The 12735-nt window shown below is 35.6% G+C and overlaps 1 protein-coding gene across 11 annotated transcripts in view; it reads left to right on the plus strand.

The window, feature by feature from the left end:
- The window catches only part of RALGAPA1 (Ral GTPase activating protein catalytic subunit alpha 1), a 133055-nt gene that overhangs the window by 56228 nt on the left and 64092 nt on the right, over window positions 1–12735 (plus strand). For 9 of the 11 annotated variants that reach the window (XM_040067654.1, XM_040067658.2, XM_040067657.2 and 6 more), the window contains 8 exons: window positions 1560–1712; window positions 3208–3401; window positions 3518–3616; window positions 3730–3885; window positions 5311–5439; window positions 6422–6547; window positions 7443–7501; window positions 9501–9609. In XM_040067654.1, coding sequence (XP_039923588.1) covers window positions 1560–1712; window positions 3208–3401; window positions 3518–3616; window positions 3730–3885; window positions 5311–5439; window positions 6422–6547; window positions 7443–7501; window positions 9501–9609 — 1025 coding nt within the window. The remainder of the gene's footprint in view (window positions 1–1559; window positions 1713–3207; window positions 3402–3517; window positions 3617–3729; window positions 3886–5310; window positions 5440–6421; window positions 6548–7442; window positions 7502–9500; window positions 9610–12735) is intronic. The other 2 variants (XM_040067660.2, XM_040067671.2) reach the window with 1 other exon arrangement.

Here is a 12735-nt window from a genome sequence, read left to right on the forward strand (position 1 = left end):
AAACTTCCCATAATTGTTTCTGTCCCTTCTTTTCCATCACATGAAGATTTCTTTCCCTCCTTCCTCTGCTCCCTGTCTTCCCCTGTCTACTCTTTCTTTCCATCTCATTCACTTTCTGTCCCTCTCTATCCCACTCCCTCTCAATTTTTCTCTTCCCGTCACCCTTTCTTGGTCCTTTTTTTGAACTACTTTCATCTGTCCCCAACTAATAAGCAGAATGGAAATTAAGTTAGAAAATACTTCCCTTGAACATCTTTAAAAAGGGTGTCTTTTACTTTCTCTCTGTGTGTGGAAAACTAGTGGTCAATAGCAAGCAAGGATCCTTCCTAGTCACATGAAACAATAGCCTGTGAGTGAAGCAGTAGTGTCCCTCTATCCTGCATAGAGGTGTTGATTTAAATTGATAGTAAAAGCTTCATTGTCTTAGCCATTTAAAGGAGATAGAGACCTTTGCAGTTTAACAACGTAATAAAGATTGTTTACTGCAATTTCTGTTTTGATAACAGTAATAACAATTTCTGTCAAATTCTTTAAACAGTTTATTCTCTTTATAAGAAAGAACACTTCTCTCCAATGAGAAATGTTCTTCCATTATTCTGACAATAATTTGGAGAAATTAGTATTTAAAAGACTCACTTTTCAATGCTGTCCCTAAAGTTCACTTTATCACTAATACTGAACTTTACACATAATATTTTTGTGCCCCTGTTACGTTTATCTAAGAATTAAAATTAATAGGAATTCTTCCATTTTAACATGTGCAGATATGTAGGAAAGTCTGTAGTGAATATTTGTCCTCTTTTTGTCCGCTGTGTGACTGTTCCAGCTCAACTCCGCTATATATAAGGATCTTTTGACAAATTCAGGATTTGAAACATAAGTTAGTACAGAAGAAAAGTACAGCTACTTATTCCCTCTCCACAGATCACACAGTAGAGACCACATAATTGCCTAGAGGTGGCTCAGAGACTGTCACAGAAATATGCCTTTGTAGCGCTGTCATTCAGACACTTGTGATTTCCTGTTTTAAAGGAAATAACACTCCTCTAACTATGCACAACTTTCCCGTCACATGGATTTTCTCAGCTCAATCAGTAGAAAAACACCAAAGGTTGAGTTACTGGTTTGCGTTTTTATTTATAAATTAACTTGCATTCACCTATAATCCTGGAAAAGCATTTGCTCCAGGAAAAGTTTTGCTTAAGCATTTTGGGAGAAATTTAGGTGAGGGAATGTGATGAGAAGTTTGACTGGTTCAAAAAACTGAAAGTGCTGCAAAACAAACACATTTAGAATTATTTGGACCTAAAATAGAGGTCTGCTAGTCCACTTACCTGTCTGATTTTGATGTTCATCTTTCAGCTTTTCTGCATGTACTTCATTTTCTTTCAGAACACCACTCACAAGGAGATCTGCTTACTGTTCTATATCTTTTCTTTGCCCAATTTGGTACATAAAAGCAGCTCAGTTTTCTGTTAATGGTGTATTTAGACAACATTTCAGTAGCTCAAGAAAATAGAAAAGGCTTTTAAGGTAACTGTTAAAAATTACATTTGCAGGCTCTGAAAGTGCTTCTCCAATCCAATCTGCTCTTGGATCCCGATCACAGACACCCTCTCCTGCCACTCTTCATGCAGATCATATTGAGCAGAAGGATCTGCAGCTGGATGAGAAGCTCCACCACTCTGTTTTACAGACGCCAGATGACCTAGGCAATATCTGGAATAGAAAATAAAAACCTGTTCTTTCTTTCTTTCTTTCTAATGCAATGTAGTGAAGTAGCTAGTATCACATGGAGTTGTAAACCATCCTGTAAAAGGCTATTTCATTTGCACTTCAAAAACTAATTATTTACAATGATTACTTTTAAAAGCAAACAAAAACTTTTTTCATTTTAATCTGCATTTCATTGTAATATTTGGCAGTGGATTGATAGTCCACATACTTATAATTGTTCTTTTAGTTGCTTAGAATTGTGGCAGCCTAATCTAGTATGTGGTCCTGCCATGGACTGTTTTATCATTGGTGTACAAATAATAAGACATAATTTCAGTAATCTTATAATTTCTCCTTGCAAGTTTGGTTCATTTCCCTTTCATATTTAGACCAATTTGTAATTAAGTCAACTATCTTAGCTATTGAATTCTAAGATACGGTTTTTTTGTAAATACAGTGTGAACATTTCTCCCGCATTTGGTTTCATGCAAACAAAAGAGTGTCTGCTACGTATTTCAGACCCTATTTCTTCAAGTAGCCTACTGATGGACAGAAAGATCATTTTGCTTTGTACTTTAAAATCTACAGCCTAGAAACCAATAGTGTCTCCACCACAGTGGCCCAGAAGTTAAAAAAAAGAGGCTATGTGATTAGGCTGAATTCAGATTTAATTTTGATTTGGTATGCCTGTGGGAGCTATGAGATTTTCAGAAGAACCCAGTGAATTATCTACCTGAGGGGGTGGAAAGAAGATTCTGAATGCCTGCTGCACTCAAACTGGCTCATTATGTAGTTTTTTTTTTTGTGGCTATTTAGGTAGTTAAGTGTGACTGGACTAAACCTAAACCATCATAATCTGTTGAAGGTTTCTATATGGACAGTCTGGATCTTCCACCTAAAAAAGAATGTTTATTTGTATAGCACTGATTTGTGGAAAGAGCTAGGTGGGTGTTAGGACTGTGGTGCTAAGTTACTGAATGTTACCTCTCCACTCATACAAATTTACTGTTCAAAGGACAATAGCCAGAGACAAGTTTAGTCACACTTTTCTCTTTGACTTGCAAAAACATGCTTTCCTAATAGATTCTAAGAAAAATAGTCTTTATTAGGAAAAATGTAAAGTTGAAACATAATTTTACTTGAAAGCAGCCAGGTGGAGTTCTGGAGATTTGTTGACTTTAAAGCATTTAAGAAAATACTTATAAAAGGAGTGGCCTTACTAGGTCCATCAGATCTGTATTAGAGCTCCAGCAGTGACCTTAAATGTTTTTTAATGAAAGAGTATAAGAAGCAGAACAATTCTTCCTCTAACAGAGTTTATAATAGACAAAGTTTAACATATACGGTGTTGAGGTGGCTGAATGGGTAAAAATAGCTTATTCTGAAAGCCTGATCATTCACTTTTAAGAAGATAAATTATTTAATAATTGTATCAGAACTTTTCTTTTCTGGAGAGGTAGATCTCACTATACTTTTTTTCTTCTGTTACAGAAACTAGTGAATTCCCCTCCGAATGTTGCAGTGTGATGGCTGGGGGAACACTTACAGGATGGCACGCAGATGTGGCTACTGTGATGTGGAGGAGAATGCTAGGAATTCTGGGAGATGTCAACAGCATCATGGATCCAGAAATTCATGCCCAGGTTTTTGATTATCTGTGTGAACTGTGGCAGAATCTGGCCAAGGTAAAAAAACTGGACCTTTTCTCCAACCTGACCTGTTTGGGCAGGATTTTCAAAAAAATATATTTATATATTTCCCTTAAATAACTCTCTTTCTCGTTTGTTTTTAATAATCACAGATAAGAGACAATCTTGGTATTTCAACAGACAATCTAACTTCACCATCTCCCCCAGTTTTAATTCCACCACTGAGAATTCTAACACCATGGCTCTTCAAGGTAAGTTTGAGCACTAAATTGTGAAATGGACATAAAAGTTAACGTAAGTGTAGAAGAGTGTGTAATGTAATTTTTTTTATTTATGAATAATAAATATTGTTCTAAAACTGTAGGCAACAATGCTGACCGATAAATACAAACAAGGAAAGCTACATGCTTATAAGCTTATTTGTAAGACAATGAAACGAAGACAAGATGTTTCTCCAAACAGGGATTTTTTAACTCATTTCTACAATATAATGCACTGTGGACTTCTTCATGTTGATCAAGTAAGTTAATTATGAAATTCAAGATAATATAAATGTTATGACTGAAAATAAAATTCTCTTCTCAGAAATACTCAATATATTTTCATCTGAGTAATTTAACTTTGTTTTTGAAATTGGTGCTGTGACTGATACTTTTTATAAAAAGAAAACTTTGATAAATGATCCTCATGTTCTTGGTTGTATTCAGAAATGCTTTTTTTGTAGTCCGTTTCAAGGAAATATGAGGACAGAAAAGGTACTCTCTCATTTTTTATTGATTGTATGTTACAGATTGAAGTATGCAAGAAAGAGAAGGAAGCAGATCTCTAAAGTCTACTGTTCTTCTTACTTGCTCCCTGATGCAACAGTTTAGCTAGTAAATTGTGCTCACTACATTGGAGGACTTTGTTTCTACAGCAAGTATAGGAACCAGCAAATTGAGATGTACTGAGCGTATCTAATCAGTGCGAGTAGATCTTTTTCATAGGTTTTGATATTAAGAAGCCTGAAAATTTTGTATGGCCTAAATACTTTTATAAAGGTTTGCAGAAGCATAAAAAAGCTGGGTTTGTGAACTTTTTTGAGGAATGATTATAGGCATGGGGAGATCAAAGGTTCAAACAACCCAGTTTTCTTTATCTGGGAAGAATAGAATTTGTCCAGAATTATTCCACAGATGACTATGGACAGATCTCCAGTTTCTGTCCTCTATCAGCCATTAATGCGGCTTTTCGTGATGGATTGAAGATCCACCTAGGACATACTGCCATTTAATTGGATATTATTACTAATAGAGAATTATTCAAGGGAGAAAAGGGGAGGGGGTGCCTATCTGTAGACTTGGGATTGTTTTTACAATTAAAGCATTTTATACTTTTTCAAGTACTTTTGAAAAAGTTGCACATTGTACAATGATTTTTGAAAGTGCCTCACTAAGTCTACAAGAACATAATATGCTGTGCTAACTGCATACCAGAAATGTTATTAAACATTATTTATTATTGTTCTTTAAATTTTGGTTCCATATGGGTATACAGAAGATGCTGATACCTTTTCTAAAGTTATAGTCAGACACTACTTGCTGGAGAGGATTAAGTTGTATAATAGCTGATTATCTTACTATATCTCTTCTGTACCTATTCAAATGAATGGTTAATCAGCTACAAAATTCGTAAAAGCTGACTGTAAATCATTATATGAGCTATTGTCCAAGCTTAAATTGATCTATAAAGTATACCAATTTTACTTACATTAATATGAGTATACTTAAGGAATTTATCTTTTTGTGCTACTCTGCTCTCACTAATGAGTGTCTTACTGGCCACAATGAGTTTTCTATCTCATAATTTTATTTTCTACCTTTGATAAATACCTGCCTTTTTTCATTCATTTTTTCATCTTGATTCGTGTTGATACTCTTCCTTTTTTTCCTTTTCCTTCTGCGAGGATATTGTCAATACAATCATCAAGCACTGCTCTCCTCAGTTCTTTTCACTTGGTTTGCCTGGTGCTACCATGCTTATTATGGATTTCATTGTAGCAGCAGGAAGAGTGGCTGCTTCTTCTTTTCTCAATGTAAGTATTTATCAGTTAATTCTCATTTATGGGCGAGGAAGAATTTGAGAGAATACTGAGCAGTATATTTTTCCATGACTAGGGTGTTAAATTGATCCCAGAATTCAATATAGTGGTTATCAAATACAGATAATGGTAGTGATTTATTCTAGAGCACTACACATCCCTCTCCAGAAAATATGTGAAGAACGCAAAAATTACTGTTGAAGCAAAGAATCTTGTTTCAGAGTTACAAAAATTCTGACTGCCATTTTTCTGTGCTTGAAGACGTTTTAAGGTAAATGTCCATTTTGACTGTGATTTCATTTAAAAAAATATACTCATTCCTCCATATCTCTGCTATGGAATGACTTTTATGATCAAGCTTGAGAACTCAAATGTGCTAGTGTTTGCACTATTTGGATTTTTTTTCACACTTCTGATTTTGTTACTCAGGCAAGTTCAGCCTTATATAGTAATACTGATGTGATTACCTGGGCACTGTTGGCCGTGCATATTGTACTCTCTCAAATCCCCCATAGTCTCTTCCAGCTGTCTGTGAATTTTGACTGTTTCTCCCATCAATCCCTCTCTAGCCAGTTATGAAATCCAGCCTCCCTCACGGTTCTGTCTGAAGCCTCTGTCAGCTTCTTACACTGTATCAGCAATGCCTCATGTCACATTTAGTAGTTTTCCACATTCTGGTCAATTAGCTGAACCTAGGGCCGGAGCCCAGTTAGCAGCTCAGTCTGCAGTCCTAGCAGTTCTTCTGCCTCCTTTTGACTGTCCTGGAAAATGAGAGCTAGGGTGTGCATGAGTAACAATCCAAGGAGCTGTGGTCTCTGTTTGCTCAGCTCTGCAGGGGTTCAGAATTACCACGAGAAAGGAAATAGCTGCATATAATTTCACCCATCGTTCTCTTCTAAGGCAGCTAGAAACGTCATCTTCCAAATTGCAGTAAGAATATATATTTCTCCCCACCTTTTTTTTCCTTTTTTTTTAGGCACCAAGAGTTGAAGCACAGGTTCTTTTAGGATCTCTTGTCTGTTTTCCCAATTTATATCGTGAACTACCAGCTCTTCACCCAAATATTCCTGACATTGCTGTGTCTCAGTTTACAGATGTTAAGGTAGGAACTTTAAGAATATTTGGCTAGTATTCTGTTACCAAATATATGTTTAATATTGTGCTTTTTGCAGAAAATACTAAGATTTTAAGATCCTGAAGTTTTTCAAAAGTAAATTCAAATAGATTGTAAGATTCAAGATCCCATAAAGTCTTGTCAAACTTTGTACTTCTAAACATACATTATAATTGCTATTGACTTAATAATAAAGTGTTTTCTTAAGTTTGTAGAAGGAAATGATACATTATCTCGCCCTTTCAAGCCTCCTCTCACTAGGGCTATTTGCAGGTATCACAGATTTAATTAGCTGAGACAATAAGATTGAGACTTTAGGATTCATTTTTTAATTTATTAAGACAATTTTATTTCTTTCAAAACTGGTGACATCTGCCTGTGTTCCTAGGGGCTTTTACTTGGATTGTATTGAGGGCAGCCTACACCTTTAAGGACATTTCACTGTAGTTGAGTCAAAATTCTTCTTGAGAGCATTCTTAAGGCACTGTAGGCACTTATTCTGCAATTAGTTGAAAATACTTTTAAAATCAATTAAATTTTTTAAGAGCTTGTTTAAACCTCAAAGTAAAAGATTCTTTCTGTCATACCCTTCAGCATTACTCAAGATAGCTTCAGGGCATCCTTTACTGTTTCTTGATATTTTATGGAAATGTTTTGACTAGAATTGGATAAATGACTCATCAGCAGAAATTAGGACAGTGACGTATTCTTGAGGTGGCAGAGTAATGGGTATCTGGGACAGGCTAGATATTTGGAGTAGTGGTAAGCAAACAGTTTATCTAACCACAACATAGAGACTCAGCTAAGCAATATGCTATAGTATTTTGATGCTTTCTGTCATGGAGTTATATGTGATTCAGTGAGTATTTTCTCTTCATTCTAGGAACTCATAATTAAAACTGTATTAAGTTCGGCAAGAGAGGAGCCATCTGGTCCTGCACGGTAGGTCATACAAAAAGAGCTTCAACATCAATAGATTCTATTCTTTATTAGTGTTTCGAGGTGAACATATTAGAGAGCTCAAAGTAAAAGTTTGTTGCATTTTATTAATGGTTTTCTTCACCACTGTCACAACTGTGACAATTCAAAATTGTTTGTAATAGAGATATTAAATGAACAAACTGGGCTGGTCTAGTCCAGTGTTCTTTCTATTATAGTGGTTTATAGGAAAGAGTGTAAATAAGGGTAAGAGAATCAGCTTTCTCAGCCTACGCTGGTGTTCAGCTCAGGGGTTTTCTGGACTAGAGAAGCATTTTTTTACTTTGATTAGGACAAGATTATTTATGACGGAGGGATAGTTATTTTTTATTAGATCACATGATTTAATTTGACAAACAAAAACAGTCCAGTGTACATGAGCCCTTCTTTATGGTATAGACAAGAAGCAGAAAAAACTGAGCTAAGCATTAAACTAGGAATGGTTGCTCTGATGCTTAAACCTAAGCATCTTCATCAAATAAACTACTTCAGAGAGTTACAGTTTTCTCTTCTGTTTCTTAATTTGCTTAGGATTTTGTTCCTCCGTACACATCTTCGGAAGCATTCAGTTACACAGTTACACAGTCCTGTGTATGGGATTGGAACAGGAATCTAATGCCTACCAAGGAAGAGCGTTATTTGTGTAACTTATATATTTGGAAAGAGTGAATAAATATGTCCAACTAATCTATTGTCTCTTAAAAATACTAGAACTACATACCTGAGAAACTACAAACCTGGAAAGATCAGCTTATTGAACCTTGAAATATTTTGCTGGAAAACCAAGAGCAGTTTTCATCAGCCCACTTACCTCTTTCTTCACTAGAGCTGATTATATTTCTCAGCTTAGGGAAAGGGGGAATAGCTGGAGATCACATTAATTTATTTTTTTGTGTTACAAAACTGCTTTCTAAAAGGCATAACACTCTCCATTTTGCAGTTTTTCTTTCAGTCACAATGTACAAAGTAGGGTGGTTTTACCCTACTTTATAATGTACTTTATAATGTGCAATTAAGTCTTGTATGTGTTTTCTCTGTCTGTAAGCATTTTTGTGATTCTGTGTAGCCTTAAAATCCTTTTTCTACAGCACAGGCTTCATAGCCACTTCTGTTTCTATTCTAGCCTACAATTTTTCCTTCCCAGATGCAATGCATTGCAGGTCTCATGACCAGCTTTCTTCTTGTCAATTTTGGATTTCTCTCCAACTTTATCCAGGATTTTGAATTCTGAAGTTGTTTCCAAAGTGTTTGCAGACTGTGTTCCTGAAGAAAATAACCAATGGCTCAGAGATTGCTTAAGCTAGCTCTTTAATATTTCTGAACAAAATTTCATCCATCTGCTGATTTGAACACATATATCTAAATACTCTTTATCTTTACACTTCTTTTCTGTTTCCTGATTTTAAATGAAGAAACAACAAAAGTTGATGTACTAATCACGATATGTATACTGTCTCTAGGATTTATTTACACCTCCTCTAGTCTTCCTTGTTTATTGTCCATCTAAAACAATGGGAATGTCTATGAGAAACATTCCCCTCTCACCTCTGTGTCTCAGTCGTTCTAAATCTGAGCAACCTCTTGTGTTGAGGAGGAAGCCTGCACCACAGTTTTTGCTTTGTCTTAAGAAAATATAAGAATTTCCCATGCATTGATTTCAGATAATATTTTTAATCAAAACACACATAGAAACACAAAGGTTCTAGATGTCTTCTGAATTTTTCAGTTGCTTTTTCAGATGGGTGCTTCCTCTGCCCTTTCCTCTGCCTTCACCAGCATACTTTGGATTTCTTGCTCATTTTTAAATAAGTTACAGTGCTATAAAGGCTTTTGTGCAGTTGTTTTGGAAATATTAAAAACATATTTGTTGTTAAATGTCTTTAGCAAAACATAACAAATCATAAAAATTGCACATTCCTGTAGAATATTTCTCAATAACTTGTCCTCTAATATCGTTTTACAGATGTGTTGCTCTTTGCAGCCTTGGTATTTGGATCTGTGAGGAGCTAGTCCATGAATCACATCATCCTCAGATCAAGGAAGCGCTGAACGTGATTTGTGTTTCTTTAAAGGTGAGAAAATTCAATTTTTACCATCTATCTTCCCTTTATGTGTAAAGATACTTTACATTTTCAAAGTCACAATGACATTTTAGCATCCTTACTTCACAGTCTCATTTACCATCCTTACATAAGAGAGAACTCAATTTAATGAGTAGATCTCTGGAATGTCAAAAGTTCTTTACCCTTCTTTAAATTTGGAGAGAATGGTGTGCTGGGGGATGAGATAGTGGATTTTTATTTTAATATATACCACTAGCCACTCTAACCTACCATGGTATTCTCCTAATATTCTATGCGTGTTCACTTCTGAAATCAAGCCATTGAATTATGCAATATTGCTTCTTAGCCCTGGCCAGTTATTTAGTGAGAAATGCAGAGTACTTACAGTGGTTGGAAGTACTTATACTATACGGAAGCACTGGGAATGTTTAATTTGCTGTGGCAGAGTCCTTTTCTATGCTTATTCCAAGAGCTGCATACTTTTGGCTTTTCTTTCATTTTTGTTTCCCTACTTTCTAAAATCTTTCTCCATTTGTTCTTATATTATAGAATAATTGGAATATTAGTAAAAATGTCTTGGTTTTGAGCAGTTTTCAAATTAGCATGTTTGTGAGCAATAGCTTCAACTTTATAAATGCTTTCCAGTTTTTCTTCAGAACCTTTCTATGTGCTTTTTGTTTGCATCAAAATTCTATTCATAGTCTAGTCTTTCTGCATATACAGATTAATCAAAATTGGAGTGTACACCTGTTACATATGACTTCTGTCGGATGTTGGGGATTATTATGTTCTTTCAAGCAACGGGAATCTCAAAAATATCTTAGCAGATCAGCTGCTCACATCCTGTGAACAGGATTTGAGTCTCTGTATAAGGTAGCTGCAGGGCTTTTAATATTAGACTCTAAATTGCAATTTCCTGTTTTGCAAAATCACATTCATTCTTTGCAGCTCCACTAATGCCCTCTTCCAAGGTTTTCCCATTGGTTTTTAATAACGCTTAACTTTTGCATTTTATCAAGTTCCTGTGCAAGTTTGGTATAAGGCTAATGATGTTTTTATCTTGCTGCTTCAATTCATCAATATTTGAACTATTTTTAATCCTGAAATTCACAGTGATTTATGTTCTTTTTCTCTGACGTATTTATTAAACCAATTATTTGTATCTCATTTATATTAAACGTAAATTACCTTTTGAATGAGAAAACAAAGATCTTTATATTTCCACTTTGCTTTGCTTTTTGTTGGCAGAACCATCTAGTGCACATTGTATTTTTTTCCAGTTCTGAGCAATGGTATACATTCACAATTGAGTTTAATAATGAAATGAAAAGTTCATTAATGTGTCATGGGAGAAATAAATTAGCTCTAATTTGTTACCTAAGCAATCTCCTGGCTACCAAGTAGTCAGAGGTTTGAACTCCCAGAATGGATTTGAACGGATTATTTTCTTTTTTCAGGAGAAATGAATGAGGTAGGGAGCTATAGGCCTAGTCCAACTTACTGATAAGTTCAATTGAACAAGTAGTATTGAATAGAAATGCTAGCAGCAATTACATGCTTATTTTTGAAATACCAGAAGCATATTCAGATCTGCAGTTCAGCAGCTCACTTTGGATATAACTAGTGCTTCTCCCAGCTGTGTGGCAATACCGCTCCGTCTACATTAACCTCTGCTGGAGCTTGAGCACAAAGGATCCTAACCAGCCATCCAGACCTATGATTTTATTCTGCTTTTCTCAAAAGTGCTCCAGATACATCACAAAATTGTGTTGTACAGACTTAGTTGAATGAGTGCTAAACAATAGGTTATTTTCAAGTATGGACAAGGTTAAATTCCTGATTTAACATCCAGAAAGAATGGACCCTTACAAAGATGAACATTATGGTAAGTCTACCTTTCCAAGAAAAACACTGAAAGTTGGGAAACAGGCAAAGTGCCACTTCATTGGCATCTTATTTTTCCCCCCATCAAGTAACTTCTCAAAAATTATGTCCACAGTCTACACTACTAAATATAAAAGTGGTGAATTCATATGCTTTATAACATATATAGGACATATATAGGACATTTTCCAGAGACAGAGAATGGCAAGGGGAATGTTTATGGCATCATACAGGTGTCTCCATGCCACCTCTGAAGGTTCTTTTGAAAGAAGTCAGAACAAAATGACTGACTTGAAAGGGGTGAATTGTTTCATTATCTGACATGTAGTCAGTGAGGCTACTTGAGTTCAGGAAAATGTCCTTCCAGAACCCACAGCTCTCATAACTGTCTGTTCTAAGGTGCCAGAGCGTTTGCATGATTTTAGCTCAGCTGGAAGTTAAGCACCATGCAGCCACTCATTCCATCTTCTACCCACAGCAGTGGAATGGCCAGGAAAATAAAGGCAGAACTTGTATGTTGAGATGAGAACAGTTTAATAATCAAAAGCAAAGTAAAACGGCCTAATAATGGTAAATTATAATAATGATAATAAAAAGAGAAAGAAAAAAAAAGCCCAAGTGATGTGCAATGCATTTGCTTACCACCTACTGACTGATATCCTCTTCCCAACACAGACTGACCGCCTTTCCAGATAACTTCCCCCAGTCTGTGTGCTGGGCATGATGTTCTACGGTGTGCAATATCCCTTTGGTCAGTTCTGGTCATCCATCCCAGCCATGGCTCCCACCCAGTTTCTTGTGCTTACCGTCTCACAGGAGAGAAGAACAACATTAAAAAAAAAAACACAAAAAAAACCCCAAAAAACCAAAAAAAAACCCCCACCAAACCCACTGCAACAGCTACTGAAAGGAAATTAACTCTACCCTAGCGACAGCATTTTTTTGAAGTGTGATATATTGACCATGCTAGGGCAGCTTTCTGAAGCAGATGCAGGATTTGATCTGTTTCAGCCAACCCCCATATTCTTGATCAAAATTTCCTCCTAGATGCTCTTCCCATGGAAAAAAAAAAAAAAATTAAGTATGCAAGATTAGATTTTAAATTTATACATATTCATTACTTTATACACTTTATGTGGAATTTATGTCTCCGCTTACTTTTGTTTCTTTATTATATTAATAATAAAAAAACCAACCCTCTCTTCATCCGGAGGAGAAAAAGAGGTTAACTGATTCGTGTAAACCAGCCTT

This window comes from Hirundo rustica, chromosome 6, assembly GCF_015227805.2.
Source record: "Hirundo rustica isolate bHirRus1 chromosome 6, bHirRus1.pri.v3, whole genome shotgun sequence".
NCBI classification, from domain to species: Eukaryota; Metazoa; Chordata; class Aves; order Passeriformes; family Hirundinidae; genus Hirundo; species Hirundo rustica.